The sequence below is a fragment of the Sinocyclocheilus grahami genome, unplaced genomic scaffold (assembly GCF_001515645.1).
Source record: "Sinocyclocheilus grahami isolate Dianchi unplaced genomic scaffold, SAMN03320097.WGS_v1.1 scaffold1033.1, whole genome shotgun sequence".
Lineage (NCBI taxonomy): Eukaryota > Metazoa > Chordata > Actinopteri > Cypriniformes > Cyprinidae > Sinocyclocheilus > Sinocyclocheilus grahami.
Window position 1 is genome coordinate 308,319 of NW_015506212.1, and position 22,138 is coordinate 330,456.

The 22,138-nt window shown below is 35.2% G+C and overlaps 1 protein-coding gene across 2 annotated transcripts in view; it reads right to left on the minus strand.

The window, feature by feature from the left end:
* Window positions 1-17,175, minus strand: part of LOC107565889 (pleckstrin homology domain-containing family G member 5-like) — an 84,208-nt gene extending 67,033 nt beyond the window's left edge. The window contains exons 1-3 of one of the 2 annotated variants that reach the window (XM_016251180.1): window positions 16,919-17,174; window positions 15,638-15,810; window positions 967-1,043 (exon numbers count right to left, since the gene is read on the minus strand). In XM_016251180.1, the coding sequence (XP_016106666.1) occupies window positions 967-1,043; window positions 15,638-15,719 (159 nt within the window). In that variant the 5' untranslated portion in view covers window positions 15,720-15,810; window positions 16,919-17,174. Of the gene's footprint in view, window positions 1-966; window positions 1,044-15,637; window positions 15,811-16,918 lie in introns of both variants that reach the window. The other variant, XM_016251181.1, reaches the window with a different exon arrangement.
* Between the last annotated feature and the right edge of the window lie 4,963 nt (window positions 17,176-22,138).

Sequence of the window (22,138 nt, forward strand, 5' to 3'; positions counted from 1 at the left end):
GGGGGGGTGATTCTTTTTTTCCAGGATTCTTTGATGAATAAAAGTTAAAAAAAGAACAGCATTTATTCAAAATAGAAATATTTTCTAACAATATAAGTCTTCGCTATCACTTATTATCAATTTAACACATCCTTGCCGAATAAAAGTATTAATTTCAAACTAATTAAAAGAAAAAGAAAAAGATAGAATTTACTGACCACAAACTTTTAAATTGTAGTTTATATTGTTACAAAAGATTCTATTTTAAATAAGTGCTGTTCTTTTTAACTTTATTTATTTAAAAAAATCCTGAAAAAAGTATCACATGCTCCTGTTCCGTTTTCAACATGGATCACAGGAATAAATTACATTTGAAAATATATTCACATAGAAAACCGTTATTTTACACTGAAATAATATTTTACTATTTTTTCTTGATTTCTGATCAAATAAATGCAACCTTGATGAGCATAAGAATCTTCTTCTTTCCAAACTTTTGAACGGCAGTGTCAATTTTATAAATCTAAATTGTAAATCTAAATTACTTATAAACTGTACAAATATAAATTGCACAGATATTTCACAATATTACTGTTTTTCATGACATACTACTCTTTTAGCAAGCTAAAAGCATTATCAAAGTACCTAACAAATAAAATGAATATGCACAAGTAGTTTCCTGTCACGCTTACAACCCAACACGCTACATAACATGCCCCTCAACACTATAACAGCCGTCTACCTCATTCCCAAAGCAAACCGTACAAGTTAGCAAAGCAAGGAGAGTAGACTTGAGTTGGCTGCTCTCCTCTGATCATTCTCCTGTTTCAGAGAGCACCAGTTTATGACAGCGAACTCATTTCACAGTCTGGTGGCCAGAGAGGGGAGCTCATATCCCAGCAGGCCTCTCTCTGATCCTTGAAAGCACGAGATGGACCCTCCACAGAGAAGCGGAGATCTCCCAGCAGTCTTCAGAAAGGCTCTTACCTTTGAGGCATGACGGCGCTCGCTGCAGTCTGGATGCTGGCAAACCACACACTCCTCATCCTGAGCGGGCTTCTCATCTGCAACATCAAATCACACACACATACACATTAAAACACCTCATGAACCCGCTGGGAAACTCTAGATTTTCTGAAAAAAATACAATAAAATAGTTGCTATGTGGTTGCTAGGGTATTTGGGATATTGGATTTTATAGCCAACAAAAACCTCTCTTTTTTTTTTTTTACTTAAAATAAAAATCTATTTTTAAATCTGTTTGTTGGTTAACCTTGATGTGCTAAAATTATTACTTTTTGACATTGTTATTCGTTTTTGTTGCTTTTAAATATGTCTGTATTGTTTTAATTAATTTTTATTTCAGTTTTAGTTATATTAGTAACTTGATGTACTAAAATAAACTAAAACAAAAATTTATCAAAATAATACAGACATTTAAAATCAACAAAAACTAATAAAAATGTCAAAAACAAAACTAAATTAAAATTCAAATATTAAATACAAATATAAACACTAATTCAAAATATTAATAAAAATATAATACTATGTCAGTGTTAAAAAACACTTAGTTTTTTTCCCAAAAGATTGCTACTTTGCTAGTTTATTCTGTAAAATAAAATAAAATTAAATAGAAAATTAAATTAAATAAAAATATTTTAAAAATTAATTAAATACACTGGATACTAGAGTGTTCTTTTGACCGTTTTATTGTCCGGTTACTGTTAAATTTTTTTGACTAGTTAAAAACGAAGCAAAACGAAAAAACAATACAATAAATTACAACAAAAAATAAATAAAATATTAAAACAGTCTCAACAGGTCCTAAACACTAAGAGGATATTTAATGCAATGTAAGGTTAAAGACTGAGACAGACAGAGGAACTTTAACAGGATATAAACAAGACAGGAGAAAGGAAGACGAGGACAAAAAAAAGAAATTAAAAAGGAAGAAAACACACAAACATACTTTCGTATCACTTTCGCTTCATTAAGGACTGGATGAAAAGGTGAATGCAAAATTAACAATAAACCACACTATAAATATTCATTGTGTTAATGCGATTTATTTCACATGCTGGAAGATCGATGTGTCTGTATGTAGATGAGAATTTCAAGACGGTTAACAGCCACATATTTAAGTGATTCTCCATAGAAGTCAACCCAATGACAACTTTCCACTCTCCTCTCCACTTACAGATTCAATATTCTCAGGAAAATTCCATCTGCAGATCTTTCACTTAAAATCAGCTAAATGTGGGCCTTCTTCAATAATATGCCTCAGTATCCATTTTTTAGACTAAATCAAAGGAGTCATGAATCAAAAACTTGTGGCGAAACCTAAAATCATGTGAGTCAACAGTGTCTGACCAGCAGCAGCTGCCTGCTCGACCACTTCATTGTTTTTGCATCATTATTCCTCATACTTATGGTTTGCAAAACCCTAAGTATAACACTTCAGTGATACTTAACCATCAGCAGATGATGAAACAGGTGGAAATAAAAACATAGACTTTTACAGTCCCTGCTGGAAAATCCAGTTTAAGCTAGGAACTGTATGTTGTAGCATGGTGTCATGTAAAAAAAAAAAAAAAAAAGTTTAGCTTTAATAAGCCTTCTCTTTTTTCGCTGCTCCAAAACGGTCCGCTTTTGAATGAACAAGCTAAAAAGCATTTAAATTCACTGAATAGGTACTACTTAACTCTGTAAAATAAAATAAAATAAAAAAAATTGATCAAATGTGATGTTATTTGACATTTATAATGAATAAAGACCTTAAGGACAACCAGCAAGTTTGTTTATCTTAGGATGCTAATGATACGTGTTAAGAGTCTGATTCAGCAGTATTCATCCACTCTCCTCTCTCTTTAACCTCCTCCTGTTCTTCACTCTCTCTCACTCCCTCTCAGTATCTGTTTAACGTGGAGAGGAATGTCTGGCCTCAGCACTGCTGATTAGGCCCAAATCAAACCAATAAAAGCAAGCTAGCGGCACATGCATTGTCAACACACACAGTGAGCCAGCATGTGCGTACAGTCACCGATGCGGTCACGCTATGAGAAAACTCACTGCACCCAACTTTCTAAGTTTTAACAGCGTCCGAATAAAATGTGAGTATTGTTTACCTGTTGGGATGCCAACTTCAGTAGAGCAAAAAGGAATGCTGTTTAAGCTTGTAATAAATTAAAATAAATAATTAAATAAAAAATTATTATTATTATTATTATTATAAACCATAAATAAAATAAAATAGTAAAATAAAGATTGAAACTGAACTATTATGTGAAAAAGCTGGTAATCTTACAATGGTATTTGACTTTAGATAATAATAATAATAATATGAAATCATTATGATTTCATTATGATCATATGAAACAGAAAAGAAAAAATAATTAGTCGTAGTAGTATCATCACAATAACAATTAATAAAAAAAGTAATTGAAAAAAAGCTGAAACTGAACTATTATTTGAGCTGATAATCTAACAATGGTATTTGACTTCATAGAGATAGAATATTATTATTAATAATAATAATAATAATAAAAAATAGTAGTTGTATTAGTAACAAAATAAACAAAAAATAAAAAGTAATCTGACAATAGTATTTGACTTTAGATAATAATAATAATAATAATAATAATAATAATGTAAAAATAAAATCATAAAAAAATGAAACCGAAAACTATTACTTGATAGAGTTGATCATCTTACAATAATATTTGACTTTATACAGATGTAGATAATATTAATAATAGTAATTTATTATTATTATTATTAAACACTATTTAAAAAATATCTAGATGAGCCCCAGAGACAGATCTCCAGCAAAGACCTTGTCTCCTAGACGGCCACCGGGACAAGACCACAGGAACCAGACGAGTCCTCTGCACAATGTGACTTTGCTGCAGCCTGAAATTGAACTGCTGGTTTTGTCTGGTCAGAGGAGAACTGGCCCCAGACTGAGCCACTTTTCTCCATTCTGTCACCGATGGAGTTTTGGTTCCTTGCCGCTGTCGCCTCTGGCTTGCTTAGTTGGGGACACTTCATTTCCAGCGTTATCGTTGACATGATTGCACAAATACTATTAAACTGAACTGAGCTGGATGATGACGACATCACTGAATTCAATGATGAACTGTCTTTAACTGAAAATTAAGTGTTTACTATCATCATCTTGCATTAATGACAGACTATTTTCCTAATTAATGCTGTACAGTTGCTTTGACACAATCTGTATTGTTAAAAGCGCTATATAAATAAAGGTGGCTTGACTATTTAAAAAATAAGAAAAAAAAAGAGACTTAACATAAAATGAAAAATTAAATAAAATGAACAATAACCATAATAAATGAATATTTTTTTTTGCATAATAAAAAATATATTCACAGTGTTCACATTCGTAGTACAAACTCTTCAGGACAAGTTACATGCCAGAGTTTAATACTCTAGATAGTGACATGCTAAGCCCCTAAACCAAAGTATGAGCATTAGAAGTGATGCTTGTCTTATAATCATATAAACAAGTGATCTGTAAAACAAAGCGTACAGTTCCCAACGACAATCCCACAGTCCTGCAGCCTTATCATACTCTTCCTCAAAGAAGACCACACAGCAAGGACCCTCGACCTGGACTGTACCATGTTTACCATGTATAGGCAGAGTGGAGGTTTCTAAGAGCATGTTTACGCATCGCTTTTGTACGGCTTTTAAGAAGAATGTGAGGAATGCCTCAGATCGGCGGTGAATTTATCCCTCTGTTCTGTAGCATGGGACGGCTGGCACACTACTGGACCTGTCTGATGGCCTGCCTCCTCCTCCTGCTTGGCTCTGAAGGCTAAAGCGCCCCGTCAGCCGGAGACGCCGTGTGAGTTATGTAACGCGAGGCGTCTGCTGGACGACAGATGGCAGACGGTAACAGACTGCCAAGGTACGAGGTGCTTCACTTGACTGTCAGAGATGCAGCCAACTGCTGCATCACCACACAGGACGGTAAAAGGGTTTAAATTCATTGGCAAGAACATATAAGGGATATATATATCAGCAAAATAAAACCAGACAAGGTGAACAGGATCCCAACGATTATACATTCTACAAAATGTACCCTACAAAAAGTGCTTACAAATACACAACAAAAGACATTTTCTGTTTCTAAAGGAAAGAAACATGAGTGCATGAGTGATGCAACCTTTTTTTTATGCATTAGATGAGAAGCTGCTTTAAACGGCCTCTCACTGTTTTCATTAAAAATCATTATTAGCATTAAAAATCATTAATGCAGCCAAAAAAAACTGCATTTACAACCTGAAGCAATTTTGAATTTTTTCCACAATATGTTTTCATAACGTTGGTTATCAGATGTTAGATGAAAACCCATTTACAGAGGGGAAAAAAGGAAAATGCACTGGTGCTTATCCAGTAATTTTATCCAACCCATTTCCATTAACCCTAAAACACAACGCAATGAAGTGCAAAATTCTAAATACAGGTAAAACACCCAGAAAAATAAATCCAGAAAAAATATTTAATAATAATACAGTACATAGCACCAAAACGTTTTTATTTAGTTATTTATTGGTTTGTTTATAGTGTTGAGTGAGAGTGTTGAAAATAAGAAAGTCACATTTCTTATCTTGTCATATTGTGAGAAATAAAGTTGCTATTATGAGGAATGACTTTCCAAATGTGAGCTAAAGAGTCACATTGTGAAATATAAAGTCAGAAATTTTTAATATAATTTTAAAATATAAAGACTCAAATGACGAGAATATCACAACTGCAAAAAAAAATTACAAAATTATTTGAAACCGAAATTGGCAATACATCAACCAAACATTTGGTTGAAAATACTTTTATATAATAATTTTTTATATAAAACATTTTACTTTCGGTTTTCAGCAAAAAATAAATAAATAAATTCATATTTAACAAATACAAAAGTACTGTAAGTTTCCACATCCTAAATTAATTTGGTATTTATTAAAAAACAAAAACGACCAAGTTTTTTTTTTCTTTTTGCTGAAAACCGAATGTAAAATATGTAATGTTATTGCACTGTCAACCAAAATCTTTCCAAGCTGTCTGTTTGTGCATACCCATTTTAATTAGACACTGCCCAGGCAAATAAAACTACTTACTTTAAGATGATTTATTCTGTACTAACATTTAAAATTTTGGTCTGTTTGAAAAACTAAAAATGCAGCATGCACATTTTCATTCATGTCATTGACAGAAAAAAGACAGACTTCATGCCTCCAGCCATACTGCTTCTTACACAACACGCAAAAAGGACTTAAGAGGCCACACACTTGAATCCTGAGTACATACAGTAATAAGACCATTTTGAAGCTAATCTTACAGTTGTGGGCCTCATAAGATTACTGTATAATCAACTATGAGTTTGTGACATTTTCCCATCACCATTACCAACTCAAAACCCAAAGTGAGCCACGACCCACCATTTTTATCCCCCAGACTAATTATGGCATTTGAGAAGACAAGTATGCACTTAGAAATGCGGTACGCTCCTCTTCTCTAGGCTGCAGCAGCCAGAGAGTGGCTCTCAGTAATGGATCGGCCTTAATTACAGGTCTTATGGATGGAAGACATCAAAGAAGAGACTCATTGCTGCAGTTTTCCAGCTCTGTTGAAGTGTCCCAAATGTTCCGGAAGAAATCTGGATTGAGTAAGTGACAAACAAATAAAGCATTGAGGACTGAATGATGGGCTAATGAGAAACAGCGTCAGGGAAAGAGTAGCGAACAACAAGGAGATGTCAGCAATGATTGACCATGATAACACATTTTCAACTTCAAAACACACAATGCAGGGCAGCAGCAGTACTCAAAGTAATGAAGAGGTGCTTAAAGAAGAGAGCTTAATGTAGCACTACAAAACAGCAGGATGCAATGCAATGGCTGAAGACATCCATCCAATGCATGCATACATGAACAAGGGATGCAACGATATTAATTGTTTAAAAATGTAAATTATGCTTTAATTTATTATAATATAATGTAATCTAAAATAACATAATATATAATTCATACATTAAAATTCTATACTATTTTGTCTAAATACATTAATAATAAAAAGACTAAATAAAAAGCAAAAATCAAAGTGAATTCAGGCCTCACAACAAAAAAATACAGTATGAAAAATGGATATTAATTTCGAGATTAGCTCGAGAGTACATTCAACAGTGTTATATAATTATTAGTGTTTTAAAAGAACAGCTTTAAGTGAACAATAGATTATTAAATATACAATATCAACAGAAACATATCCAAGAGAATGATAAATTAAATTAATAAAATAAAATCCGATATCTGCAGTTATGTTTATATGCGCTAATTTCGGTCAAATGGAATGAATCAAATCTGATTCAGAAAATTGTTTAAGCGTTGCGAATTTGAATGGCGTATTCACAAAAAGAGAGCTGACATGTCAGATAAGCATTTCTGCAAATATTTAGTAAATATTCAGCCTCCTTCACTCACCAATTTTTAAGGCATGAGTTGTAAATAAACGTACATGGGGTCATAAGACATAAAACATATGTAAACATATGCATCACAATCCTGAACATTATTTTTGAATCCGATTAAGAAAATACTTGGATTCAAACGTTTACATATTTTTTCCTATTGATTCGATTTCATGTCTACACCACCAAAATTTCATTGAGCTCAACTGGATTGATTAAGGCATTTACGATAAGGCTTTCCAATCACACATAGCCACGAGTTACTTTTACATGCACACAAATAATCTGTTTAGAATCAGATTATTTGGGTGCATGTAAATGTAGCTTGTGATAACTAATATGGTCCAGATATACAGTGCAAAAGAAACAGCACAAACATCTGCTTCATGTAATAGTAAACCTGGTTTGACAATCCTGAACAGTTTAGTGACAGTGTCACAAAGTCATATAAAAACAGCATTTCAACTACTGAAATCCTGAATGATATTACCAAAAAGAACAGTACATTTATGACTTTGGGTTCCAAACAATTTAACAAAGCTGTCTAAATTTAAGCAAGTACTGTTTGAGATTGGAGTGTACCAAAGACAACAACTCACTGGTTAGTGTCTGAAGAATGTCAGTATTTTGGGTAAGTGGATCCAGCCTTACCATAAACATCATAGATGACATCCAGAGGGGACGACCAAGAGTACCGTTCCGCCCCCAGTTCGGTTAAAGAAAATGGGAGTGTCTCAAGTTCATAAGCTCCCCGTTTCCTCCAGTAAAGGAACATTGCGAAGGACGAGGCTGTAAATGCTAACTGCAAAAATAAACTGATCTTCTAAAAGCTACTTTAAAAGGAAACGATACCCACTCGCACAATAATCAAACACTCAACATCTAACGCGGCATCTTTATGTCCACCTCTGATGTGCCCTAAACGGGATATAGTCAATCTCAAACAATTCCCCATAAAGCAGGCACCTGCAGTTACCTCATCTTCCCTAACAATTAAACCTCGCTTTGATCCTGCTTCACGAGTTCCAACCCATAAAAGTGCGCAACTAGGCACGCCAAAACCGGACCTACGTTCCAAAACCGAGCAAATCCTGACACCCATTTCACAGCAACTCAATGCAACTCTTGACAATAAATCTCAATTGAGAACATATGACGGGTTCCTTGCTTCTCGAATTGTGGATCCCTTGGTGTGATCTTGCAGTACGCCAAGACAGGAATTCCTAAAAGTCCTCTAAACTTTGGGAAGATAAAAACTAATTCAAGTCTTCCAAAATTGCTTGATGTCTTGACAAGAATGTCTCGCCTTCTTCGAAAAGTTGACGGTGCTTCTTCTTCAACTTCATCCCAGACCTACGTTATAAACCCGAGCAAACCCTGGCACCCATTTCACAGCAACCCAATGCAACTCTTTAGAAAAAAATCTCAATTGAGAACGTATGATGGTTTCCTCGCTTTTTGAATTGTGGTTCAAGCTGGAAACACCCACAAGTCCTCTAAATCTTGGCAAGAGTAAACTAATTAATGTCTTCCAAAGTTGTTTGAGGTCCAGAAAAAAAATGTCTTGCCTTCTTTGAGAAGAAGTTGATGGTGCTTCTTCTTCATCTCAGAAGTTCTTCGCTTTCTTTGCCAAACAATCAGTATTTCCAATTCTGCAAGGAACAGCCACATCAGTGTCAAAGTCTGCGCAAGCAAGTTGGGCAAGGAGGTCTGGTTGTCAGAGGGTGTTCGACCCACACTACCAGACAAATGTTGTATTCACACTGGGCTGAAGTGCATGCTGGGATTGACAGACTAGGCCAATACCTTTCAGTCTCTGGGAAACAAAGATCTCTTGCAAACCCCTCCTACACAGACAGTGAACTTTGTCTATGATTTGCACAAACAATAAAAGCCAGACATTTCTGCATTGATTAGAGTCCTAGTCCTCCTTTTTGGGAGAGATTTATGAGTTACGAATGCCGTGTGACTACAACAATGTCAGCTGTTTCCTTGGATGGACACTGGCCAGCAGTGGCTCCTGATAAGATATCCACTCTACGGAGGTGGATGCATGTCAAAATTACAATTTCAAACGTGGCATTTCCCCAATGTCTTGTTGCAGTAAGGTTGCTTTAGTTATCCTGAAGAGATGAATTATTGTGAGAACGTACCGTGCAAGAGTCGGAGGGGAGGGACGATGTTGCACAGCCATTCTGATGTCCAATTTTGGGATAAGAAATTAGAGGGTACGGCTGGGGCAGATTTACTCTTGGAGTCTGGCTTTGCAGACATATGGTAGTAATCCAGAACCTGGCTTTGAACTTGCAGCTTTTTTAAATGAACAGGCTGCTCGGGCAGCTGCAGAATGAGACTCAACAGAGAAGCAGATTCAGACAATGAATCTAAGGTTTTTCCTCTGCAACTTCAGCGTCTTTTTTAAACAAACAGTGGGCTTGAATATTCTGCATTAGCATAAAAAGTGCACTTACGTAACAGCGTTTGAGTGCAGACGTGTGACAGAGGCAGAATGAGTGTGTGCAACAGGATGAAGTGAAGGAGTGAGTTCTCCCAAGCCTCAATGGTGTTGACAAGTGGAGAGCAGTTTGACTCTCTGGTTGCCAAAGTAGTGGAAAATATATTTAACCTATATTTAGATGGAACCGCCACATCATATGCTATATTAACCCCTTAAATACTAGAAATGCTTTTGTAATATTTCAAAACTCACAACAAACTGAACACATTAACTGAAGATAATTAATTGACTCAAAATGTCAAATATTACCATTCAAAAATTTGGGGTTGTTCAGATTTTTAAAAAGAAGTCTCTTATGCTCCACAAGGCTATATTTATTTGATCAAAAACAAAGTAAAGAGAGTCATATTGAAAATAACTTTTCTATTGTAATATATTTTAATCATCCTAATATTCTCATTATAACAGTGCTCAAAAATCATTTCTTATGATCAATGTTGAAAACAGTGCTGCTTAATATTTTTGTGATAACGGTGATGCATTTTCTCAGGATCCTTTCAGGATGAATATTACGTTTAAAAAAAAAGAAAGAAAACATTTATGTGAAACAGAAATCTTTGGTAACATAACGAACATCTTTACTTACAAAAGTATACATTTTCCCCCCCAAAAAAAAAAATCACATTACCCAGTGGTTTCAAAACATGTTTATAGATAATGTTTCCATTCATAATTTTTAATACAAATAATTGTAAAATATTTATTTGGTTTCAAAGAACACAATTTTGTTTATGGAGCGTGGATTATGTATGAGCATTAACGTCAAATTAATTGAGAAAATACAAAAAAGCAATAGAAATCAATGTTGGAGAAGCCACTGTGGCTCCTTTACTAAAAGGCATTTATATTAAATATAATCACAAAAACACATGAATGGAAATCTGGCAATCATCTGCAACAATTTGTCTGTCTGTAACATGCGGTTACTACACACAAAATTCAACCCATCTATTTTATTTGACCTTGTATTTAGGACATAATGAAAAGCTAGACCGTCTTGCTCTGTACAAAAGCAGATATTACAGAGCTCATCCTTGGCAGAGATGTGGTCATTAACACAAGGCTGAGATCCGCCTAAACGGACTTAAGCTGGGTGGGGGAAGCTCTTCAGCAGTAGTCGACATGGGACAAAGTGATGACATGAACTCAGGCTGAAGGGCCCTTTTAATCTACCGTAATAGTCACACGGAGAGAGGGGTGACAAGTGTTTAATTCCTCTAAGGAGCAGTGCATGATCGCTGCTAGTACATTAGCAAGGCCAAGAAACCAATAGCTACAGAAGTTACTATAGATCTAGTCAATAGAAATCTAACTTAAAAAACAAAAAGTTCAGATCTAATCTCTTTTTAAAGAATTTTGCTGTGTATACTGTACAGTATACATTAATGCACCAAGTTATGTTGTTTGTCAGCTATAAAAATCCTGCTGAAAATGATTAAACTGGTTTGCTAGTCTTAGCCAGTTTGCGCTGGTCTCTCAGCCCAGCCAAGCTGGTGTTCAGCTGAAAAACACACTAAACCATTCTAAAGCCAACCGAAAGACTAGCCAGGCTGGGATATCAACGAAAACCCGGGGCCTGTTTCATAAAACAAGTTTACCAAATAAGCCAGGTTTATTTCAGTTAGTCTGACTTATTTTGAACCAAATCAACTGACAATAAGTCAGACTAACTGAAATAAACCTGGCTTATTGGATAAACTTGTTTTATGAAACAGGCCCCAGCTTAGGCTGGTTTAAGATGTTTTTGTTGTTGTTTGCTTTAAGATGTTTCTTCAGCAGCTAACAAAATATGTTTCAAGAACATTTTGCTAACGTTCCCAGCGAGTAATAAAAACATTATTTTCTTAATGTTCTCTGAATGTTCAAAAAGTCCAATTTTAAAAATGTTTACTTGGTTTCATACGAATGTTGTATATACGAATGATACATTTTATCAATTTGCAAACCTTATGGGAATGTTACTTTTGAATGTTCTCTTAACGTTGTGAAACAAGGAGTAACCTTTAAAAAATGCTAGATAAACGTACGTTTCAGAAGAATGTTGTATGCATAACATTTTTAGAACGTTATTAAAGACCAGCTTTGAGCGAACATTCTAATAATGTCAGTGGAAGAATGTATGTTCATAACATTTTGTAAGAACCTTGCCAGAATGTTTGCCAAAATTCGGAGAACTTAGTTGGGGAAGCTTAGTGTTATTAAATTAAGCTATATTATGCAGCGGAATAACTGTCTATTATGACTATTAATTAAAAAAAATATTGAAAATGGTTGCATTTTATCATATTGCAGTTGCAGCCATTTTATAAAAGCAACTGAAGCCGTTTTGTGTCAGACCAACAACACACTTTGTGGTCAAATAAATGGCTGTTTGCATCCAAAATAACTAAAATATTATTGATCTAAAATATTAGTCTAAAATATATTCCTTATTGTGAATTATAATTACTCCTCACATCTGGGACCTGAAATTTTTCCCTCAGGCTCCAACAGCGGCGCTCAATCAGTCAAACAAACCAAACAACTCCAACTGCAAGTTCACAGCTAAATTACTGCTAATCTCATTCATTCAACAAGTCTAATAGCTGTACAACCACTTAAAACCAAGGGCAGGACCTGGAAGAAGAACAATATGCTAATAGCACTGTCTTAAGCCTTTCTTGTGTGTGATAAAAGCAAGCTGAATGCGTGACAGAGTGAGGGATGATGGGAAAGCCTTAAGGCTAGGAGGGCTGTTGAACGGTGGAGGGAACGGCTGACAGCTGCGAGAGCCTGTTCATGAGCATTACATCATCTCAGGACTTGAAAAGCTGATGGCAATAACCCTGCGGTTTGTTTTTGTGTGTGTATGTGGGGGTTGCATTTGGGTTTTGGAGTCAGATTTACAATACAGTCTTTCGAGTAAAGGCCATAATCGATTACATCATTGAGTTTCCAACAATATTTGATTAGTTGTTTACTTTTGATAAAACTAATCAAATGCAAGGTGTCTTTTGACTAAAAACTAAGCACTTGTAAATGAATTGGTCAATTTATTGACAAGAAAATGGTGTCAATGTTAGCAGGCAAGTTGCATGTCCTTTTTTATGGTTTTAATCACTTTTGTAGTATGATTAATTAGATTTTTTGCCCATGCAAAACTCATAGACAACGCCAGGACATTGCCATGGTGCTAGGTGGTTCATTACTGAACCCAAGACAAAACAAATCCCATATATACTGGTTATTGATTGATTTTCTGGTTTCTACATACAGCTTCATCCCTCTTTCATTGTATGTCTATGGGATGTTTTTACCAATTTTATTGTCTATCTACCAAAAATTCTGTTCACTTATTTAAGTGACAGTTGTTCCTGCATGTACAAATGGCGTCCACTCTAAAAATAAAGACTCTTTATTGGCATTGATGGTTCCATTAAGAAATTTTAACATCCATGGAACCTTTCCATTGCACAAGTGAAAAAATTTCTTTAGAGTATTAAAATGTTCTTCACACTTAAAAAAAAAAAAAAAAGGTTCTTTTAAGAACTGTTCACTGAATGGTTCTTAGGGGAAGCAAAAATTAGGGATGCACCGATATGAAAATTTTGGCCGATACCGATAACCGATTATTCTTTATTTTTGAAAGCCGATAACCGATATGTTGGCCGATAAATCTATATCCAAATTGTTATATACTTTTTGAGAGCCTGATTACAAAAAAGGTCTCATCATTAAAAGCCACATCCCAAACACTTCAACATAAGCAGCAGTTATTCTATTGCATCGCTATGAAAACCAACCGAAAGTTTTATTTAGAAAAGCCAAACAAAGGCCACAATTTAGCAAAAACCTCTTGAAATTAGTTTTATTTAAATTTTTTGAAAATCTGACTATCACTGGACAAGCCAAATTTAGCTAAGCGAAACACAAACTGGTAAATAAATACCCTTTACACTTCAGATAATAAGATTAGTCTTTAAGCAGAAGGATTTGCCAGTGTTTAAGGCAAAGAGTTAGCAGATGCAAAAGGAACCAACTTAAAACCAGTGATGCAATGACATTTTTCAGGAAGCATATCAAGCTAAGAGCTTTAAAGGTCAGTCAGTTGACATCATGCACCCAAAATGAGGGTGAAAACACACACTAGGTAGAACTGTTAAGATAAAATGACTAATCAAACTTGAGTGAGCCAGAAGCTCCTCTCAGACAAGCCTTAAACACCAGATGCTCTGAGATTAAACCCGTGTATTTCAGGGAGTTATTCTATTGCATCGCTATGAAAACCAACCGAAAGTTTTATTTAGAAAAGCCAAACAAAGGCCACAATTTAGCAAAAACCTCTTGAAATTAGTTTTATTTTATTTTTTTGAAAATCTGACTATCACTGGACAAGCCAAATTTAGCTAAGCGAAACACAAACTGGTAAATAAATACCCTTTACACTTCAGATAATAAGATTAGTCTTTAAGCAGAAGGATTTGCCAGTGTTTAAGGCAAAGAGTTAGCAGATGCAAAAGGAACCAACTTAAAACCAGTGATGCAATGACATTTTTCAGGAAGCATATCAAGCTAAGAGCTTTAAAGGTCAGTCAGTTGACATCATGCACCCAAAATGAGGGTGAAAACACACACTAGGTAGAACTGTTAAGATAAAATGACTAATCAAACTTGAGTGAGCCAGAAGCTCCTCTCAGACAAGCCTTAAACACCAGATGCTCTGAGATTAAACCCGTGTATTTCAGGGAGGCTTGAGTGGTCTGGTGCACTAAGGGTAACTTGCAGCCCCCGCTGAGCTAAGAAGCCTCTGGCGTACACCACACATTAGTTTGGGGTTTCTATATATAACCATTCAGGCTGGAAGGCTAATCTTATCGTGATTGCAGAGGTCAATATAATCGAGCAGGAAAATGTTTGGCAACAGCGAGAAGTGTCTGTGCAGGTCAGTCTGTGAAAGAAGTAGTATTGAATGGCTAAAGCATCCAAGAACTGGATTTGAATCTGATTTTAAAAGTCGAATAAAACAAAAAACTAATTTTCTTTTTTAAATGAATGTTTGTTGACTTTATTGGACTATTCGATATGCATGCTTGTATTTATTTATGCACAGGATATACTAAATATATTCTAATATATTCCAGTAAGCAGCATTGCACCTTTCAATCAGAAATGTAAAATGTATGTAAAAATATTGTAATTTATGAATTTAATAAAGAACAGGCCACTTCTGGTCTCATTCGCAATTAATTAAAATCCCTAATATGCAAATGATTTCAAATGAATCATAATTAACTAAACAGTCAATTAAAATAATGAGCTGAGAGATTTGCTGTAACTCATTTCTAGGACTCTACAAATACATCACACAAAAAGACACACTGCAGTAAACAATGTAAAAATGTTATTAAATGTTTGTTTAACATTTCCACAGGTCCAAAGTATTATCAGAGAGTGCTTATGCTCCAAATGCCTGTATATAAAGTCATCATTTTAATGCCAAACCACAACTATTGATTTGTTTATGGGATTTGAAGCATCAGCGTCAATCATTTAATCAAGCAATGTTATGCAATTTGCCAAGGCATACAAATTTAGTCAATCATCTTTCCTGCATTACTGATATTAAGATGATCAATTAATTAACATTTCATAAGAGTCAGAGGAGAAAGAAAACTTACGGAGACGTAGCCGGATGCCAAGCCAGCTTCTGGGAGGCGATTTGTGAAGAACTGGATGCATAATCCACTTGTTGGGAACCATGCTGTCTGCTTTACTCTGCGTCCTCTGTGTTGAGGTAGAGATCCACACTATAACAGCTGGCGGAGGGGTCACCAGCGGTCAGATACCACTCCTGGCATGATGATTAGAGAATGAACACTACTTTTACTGCCAGAGACATAGATCCCAGGTGGGACACAACCCCCCAAATTTGAGTATGCATCAAATTGCCAATATTAAAACCAGAGTATGTCTTTAAACAGACTTGTTTAATTTGAAAATACACACACACACACACACACACACAAATAACACAATGACTGTTCAAAAATTATAAATATCAATAAATAGGCCTATATACTCTATCCGTATCTATTAGGTTATTTAGAAAGGCATTAAAATATGAAAAACTATTTTTCAGTTAGTGAATCAAACATAATGCTGATATTTTTGTCTGGCTTAAAGGTAAAAAATGTCAACATGGTTTAACTGAATTGAGAAACAAAAGCTAAAAATAATTACAAAAACAAATGTTGACAAAAGCAGTTTGCCATAATCTTTCATAATATTTCATTTAAAAAAAAAATGAAACAAACAAGCAATTATGTTTTAAAATTTGACTTGACAAACATTTGAACTTTTCAGAAAACAATGATCAAGTTGTCAAGCACACATTTTAAAGATGCAATTAAAATATTAATATTTAATTTAAAAAAAAAATGAAACAAACAAGCAATTATGTTTTAAAATTTGACTTGACAAACATTTGAACTTTTCAGAAAACAATGATCAAGTTGTCAAGCACACATTTTAAAGATGCAATTAAAATATTTTAGTAATTGTTTTTACAAGAACGTTACACCACTTGACATTTTAGGAGTCTAACATTTGTTTAAAATGGTATAAACTGTGCAAAAATTGTGCTAAACTAGGTTCTATAAAGTAATTTTTCTTTTTTATTTAATCACATCCTTATGTCACTGATCCACATTTTATTTGCAATGCACGCACATACTACATGCAGACCCCGTTTGCACATTTCAAACAGGCCTGATTTGGCTACATCTCGTTTGTTCTCACATTATTGTGTTGCATTGTCATTTCAATGACTCGGTAAGCGTGCACGCTGTTTGCATCTCAGCGATTCATACACTGACTACAACATGACCAATGCAACAATTATATCCAGTGATCGCATTCGATTCTGTCGTCTATTAATCTATATCGAAACTCAGTCTAACCTGTTGCATTGTAAAGCTTCATCATCGACCCGCAGAGTGAAAATAAGCTCGTCCATTCAGCAGCAGCAGGACTTTAAATTCACTCCAATGTTGCTTTGAACGGTGAAAGGTGTTGAATCTACTGCACCGCCGCTGTCTTCTGTAAATCCATGCTTTGTGGGACAGGACTGGCGATTATCAGCGTGAAAGTTTCTCGCTTGCTTTGTCTGGGCTGCTCCCTCTGCTCCGTTTCAGCCATGGAAAGCGTTTTCCATTCATTCAAATCACCTTTAGTCAAGAGATCCTGCTGCACTGCATGCTTTCAACCGCTAGAGGCGCCAGACAGACTAGTGCAAAAGCGCGTGTGTAGAATTCAGTTTTACCGCAATTTAAGCATCTTTTAGTCTCTTAATTTAATATTTTATGTATCTGTAATGCATATAAATATATTAATATAACATGTTAAAAAATAATGTGACTATGTGAATCATGATACACTTTAAAAATTTCTTTCATAATTGCATTTTTTATTATTATTATTTTTTTCATAATTGCATTTACCCTTAGTGGCAGTAGTTCAGAAGTTCATCTGCAGGCTTGCATTCATAATAAGTGAGTACTTATTATGAATATTTGGCTCCACCTGCTGGTCATCATGTCCATCTGCAAACAGTTCAAGTTCCACAAGTGCAGGTAGTATGGCAAGCCGTTTAGACTTTTATTCCTTCACAGGATATGAATTCTTGATATCAACAATTCAGGTTTCACTAGTTAAAATGCTAGTTCTTGATATCAGGAATTAGATTTCTACTAGTAACAATGGCTAATTTTATATCAGGAATTACATTTCCACTAGTAACATAATGCTAATTCTTGATATCAACAATTACATTTTCACTGGTTAAAATGGTAATTATTGATATCAGGAATTAAATTTCAACTGGTAAAAAGTATAATCCTTGATATCTGTAATTGTATTTTCACTAGTTAAATGTCACCATAGGCTGCCATTCAAATTTAATTGTTGATATCAAGAATTGATTTCTTACTAGTTGAAATGACAATTTCACATATCAGAAATACAATTCTTACTAGTAAAAAACTAATTTTTTTATATCAGTAATCACATGGTTACTAGTACAGACGTCTATTCTTGATATCAACAATTTAATTGCCACAAGTGACAATGTTTATTTCTAATATCATGAATGTGATTGTTACTAGTAAGAAAGCCATTTTAGATATCAGAAATTATATTGATATCACAAATGTATTTTCAGATATCAGAAATAACCAATGTAACATGTTGAAACACATTTACTGATATCAAGAATTAAAGGGGTCATATGATGCAATTTCAAATTTTCCTTTCTCTGTTCGTGCATAGATAAGATCCCTGAAGTTGCAAAGACTAAAGTCTCAAACCCAAAGAGATATTCTTTATAAAAGTTAAGACTGGTTCACGCCCCCCTAAAACACCTCGTTCTAACACGCCCCCACATGTCTATGTCACTGTGTAGGAAGATTTGCATAACACCGCCCAAATGTTCACGCAAAGAAAGAAGGCATAACTTTTATTCTCGCTGTAGTATTGTTGTTGCCGCCACCACTATGTTGTGAAGGCGCTGTGTGTTTCATTGTGAAAGCAAAACTACTTTGTTTGGTCTTCCAAAAGAGGACGATATCCGCTTCGTCATGCCTGGAGCTGATCCGTGCTGGTCGCTGAGGAAATACATTAACTTCGCGCTGAGGATCGCCGGATCGGCTTTCACCGTGGACGAAGCAGAGTCCAGCCCGGGGTCGTCACATGTGGTTGCCGCAAGCCCTCCGGCCGCACCGTTCTCAAGCCCGCCGCCTCCCCCCCCCTCTACCCCGCCGGCCGCCACTCACTCAAGTCCGCTGTGTGTGACGCTGTGTGTTTCGTTGTGAAAGCCAAACTACTTTGTTTAGTCTTCCAAAAGAGGACACAACTAAAATCAGTGGTTAAGTTGTATTTACAACACTGTTCCAGAACAGTTCAACCCAAATATTCAGATGTGTGCAGCACATTTTATGGAGGACTGTTTCCTGATCCTGGTAGAGTAGACTACAATGCCGGCTGTTCTGACTCACAGACTGTAAGTAAGTTTTCATATTTAAAGAATTTGCCACTGACGATTCAAACGTGAGTTTTGGGCAGTGTAGAGTAGCGCTTGTTGTTTGTAATTTCTCCGATCACAAATGCAGACGTGGTTTTATGTTTACGCGGCGCGATACAACGCAACACGTAAAAAGACTGTGATCTGGCAGATGAAGTGGTCAAAGATATGCCTTACTACCCTGAAGAAGAGAAACTCTTTGCTATTAAAGCTGCAAGTCTGTCAGACAAGTTGGTGCTGTATCATGATGACAGGGCTGGATTTACCACTTAAAGGCTAGTGTGAACGGGGGCCCACTGTCTAATTTAGGTAAAATATAAAAACGAATGCTTGAAAAAATATAAATGTACTTTAGAAGCAGAAGAAGAAGATATTAAAGGGGTCATCGGATGCTACATGCACTTTTACAAGTTGTTTGAACTGAAATGTGTGTTGGCAGCGTGTGTACACACATCCACCTGATACTGATAAAGATCCACCCAGTGGTTTTTTGTTAATCTACTAAAATCTTTACCCCTTTCTCAAATCAAGCCGATCTCAGATGTCTGTCTGTGTGACGTCACAAAAACAGGCCCCTCCCACGATAGTTTGATTGACAGTAGCGTTTCAGCACAGACTGAACTGGTGTCTTACCTTAGACCCACCCTGAGTGAGCGTCATCAGTCCGCCATTGTTTCACCGCCGGAGCAGATGTAGACAAGAATGACTCCTAAGCGACTGAGGTGTTCTGTTGTTGGATGTAATAATGAGCATAGCAGTCGTCATTTACTCCCGACATCTGAGCCGCTGAAGACGCAGTGGATTACGTTTGTTTTTGAAGGGAATGTGCCCCTGATCTACCTAAATGCGTCTATGTTCGTGCAAATCATTCATGATCCAGCTTCACCTACAGAAGTGAGTGTAAGGTTTTTTAATGAATCTTTGCAAATCGCCTTTCCTAATAATGTGCTAATTAGCAAATTTCACGATGAATAAGTCATCGTGTAATTTGTAATTACAAAGTAATTTGTAAATTGTAAAGAACATTAAGAACCTAAAGAATCATATCAACTTGTGGAAAATGGCCATCCGATGACCCCTTTAAGACTTGTTTACACAGAATGTGTCTTTAATTCCAGTGTATTTTTTCTTTACTGCAGTGACAGATCATTTCTGTATATCCACAGTAATCTATTTTGAGTAAATGAGTTTGTCTATTCATATAAATCAATATTCATATAATTTAATAAATAACAAACAGTCATATTTATCTTAGTAGATCAGGAAGACTTCCCATGCATGAGCTTGAAGAGTAAATTAAGAAATGGATGTTGATCACTGACATGACATCCAACATAGAACTGACATGGAAAGGTTTGTATGACAGTTGTCATTATTTGCATAATACAATCAATTATTTCATTGTGTGACTAGCCAGCATTGCTAGTTTTTAATATAGGCTTATTTATTTCACATAAAATTTGCCTGGGTGATTCACTTTTACAATGAAAGCATGGCATTTGTTAATAGTTTTATTGCTGGTGTCTAATTATCTTCAGGTGTTTTCATTAGCTTCAGTGTGTTTTCCACAAATGTTTTGAATGGGACAGTTTGCTGCCTTTTGACTCTAAACGTGAGTAAAACAGCAGAATAATGGTTTATGTTTAGAGGATTTAAGTTTATGATTCGTTGTTTTGACATTTGTTTCCAACAGATATGGTGGTGACTTCGATTGTTGCAAATTAATTTTGCAAACTTAAATAACTTGTCAATTTATTTTTTTTTGTGAACAGGAAGTGATACGTTCTTATTCTGCATAGTTTTTATTGTAACCTTTTTTTAAACATGGTTGATATCACGTTACTATGTTACGTTGAAGTGTCCACAGGTCCTTCATTAACAGTTGATATTCAACATAATACAATGTCATAGATCACTATTTTCCAGAGACACAAAATTAGATTAATAACCTCAAAACAGTTCCAACTGACTAATCTCACAAATGTTGATGTTCAGGAAAAAAAAAAAAAAGCGTAGCCATTCATCAATGTGCTAAGATGACATTTTGTGCCATCTATGGTCAAGAGAAAAAAAATTATTTAGGGAGGTCCTCTTGCCCCGGGGGCATCTTATTTCAGTGCATTTGCATTAGCTTGCAATACAATATTTTGACTTCACATATCTCAACACCTTTCAGGTTTGAAGGCAGATTTAAGACAAAATCTATTTAGGCAGCACATTGTGCATGATGCTGTACTGAAAGCTGTAACAGCATTTATTTTCATATCACTGCTATGCTGATGACACTCAACTCTACCTCTCATTCCATCCTGATGATCTGACGATAGCGGCTCGCATCTCAGCTTGTCTAACAGATCTTTCTTGCTGGATGAAGGACCATCACCTTCAACTCAACCTTCCAAGACAGAACTGCTTGTGGTTCCAGCAAACCCATCGTTTCATCACAATTTCACCATCCAGTTAGGCTTAAAAAAAAAACTAACACTAGCTTATTTTATCTTTTTGCATTTTATCTATTTGTTTTCTTTTTATTTATTATCCAATTAACAAAAGCAAAAAAGACCTCTAACACTAGCTTGCACTATTCTTTTTCTATTCTATCGGTTTTCTTTTTATTTATTATATAATTTTTAAAAACCTTGCTACGTGTACTGCGTTAAGCTAACTGTGACTTGTTATAGCACTTGCATATCATTGCTCTTTTGTTGATTTTGATTGTTGGGAAAAATCATGTAACTTAAATCCCCACAAGAAATGTGTAGGAAAAAAGGGGAAAACAGCAAGCATGTTCTCACATTTTAAATCTGAGCACCATTTCCCACACAAACAATATCCACACATTTACAGCGCAATTAATAAAATGTTCCAGAATGTCAGTTTAGATCGGAACAGGTATAACTACTAATGACTAAGAGTAGGGCTGCTCGATTATGGGAAAAATCATAATCACGATTATTTTGGTCAATATTGTATTCACGATTATTTAACACGATTATGAGGGGGCCATATGACCAAAACTTTATATATATTTAAACATAGTGATACATATCAAATATATATTTCCTGTAAATAAGGTTGCTATGACATCTACATTGTAGAGACC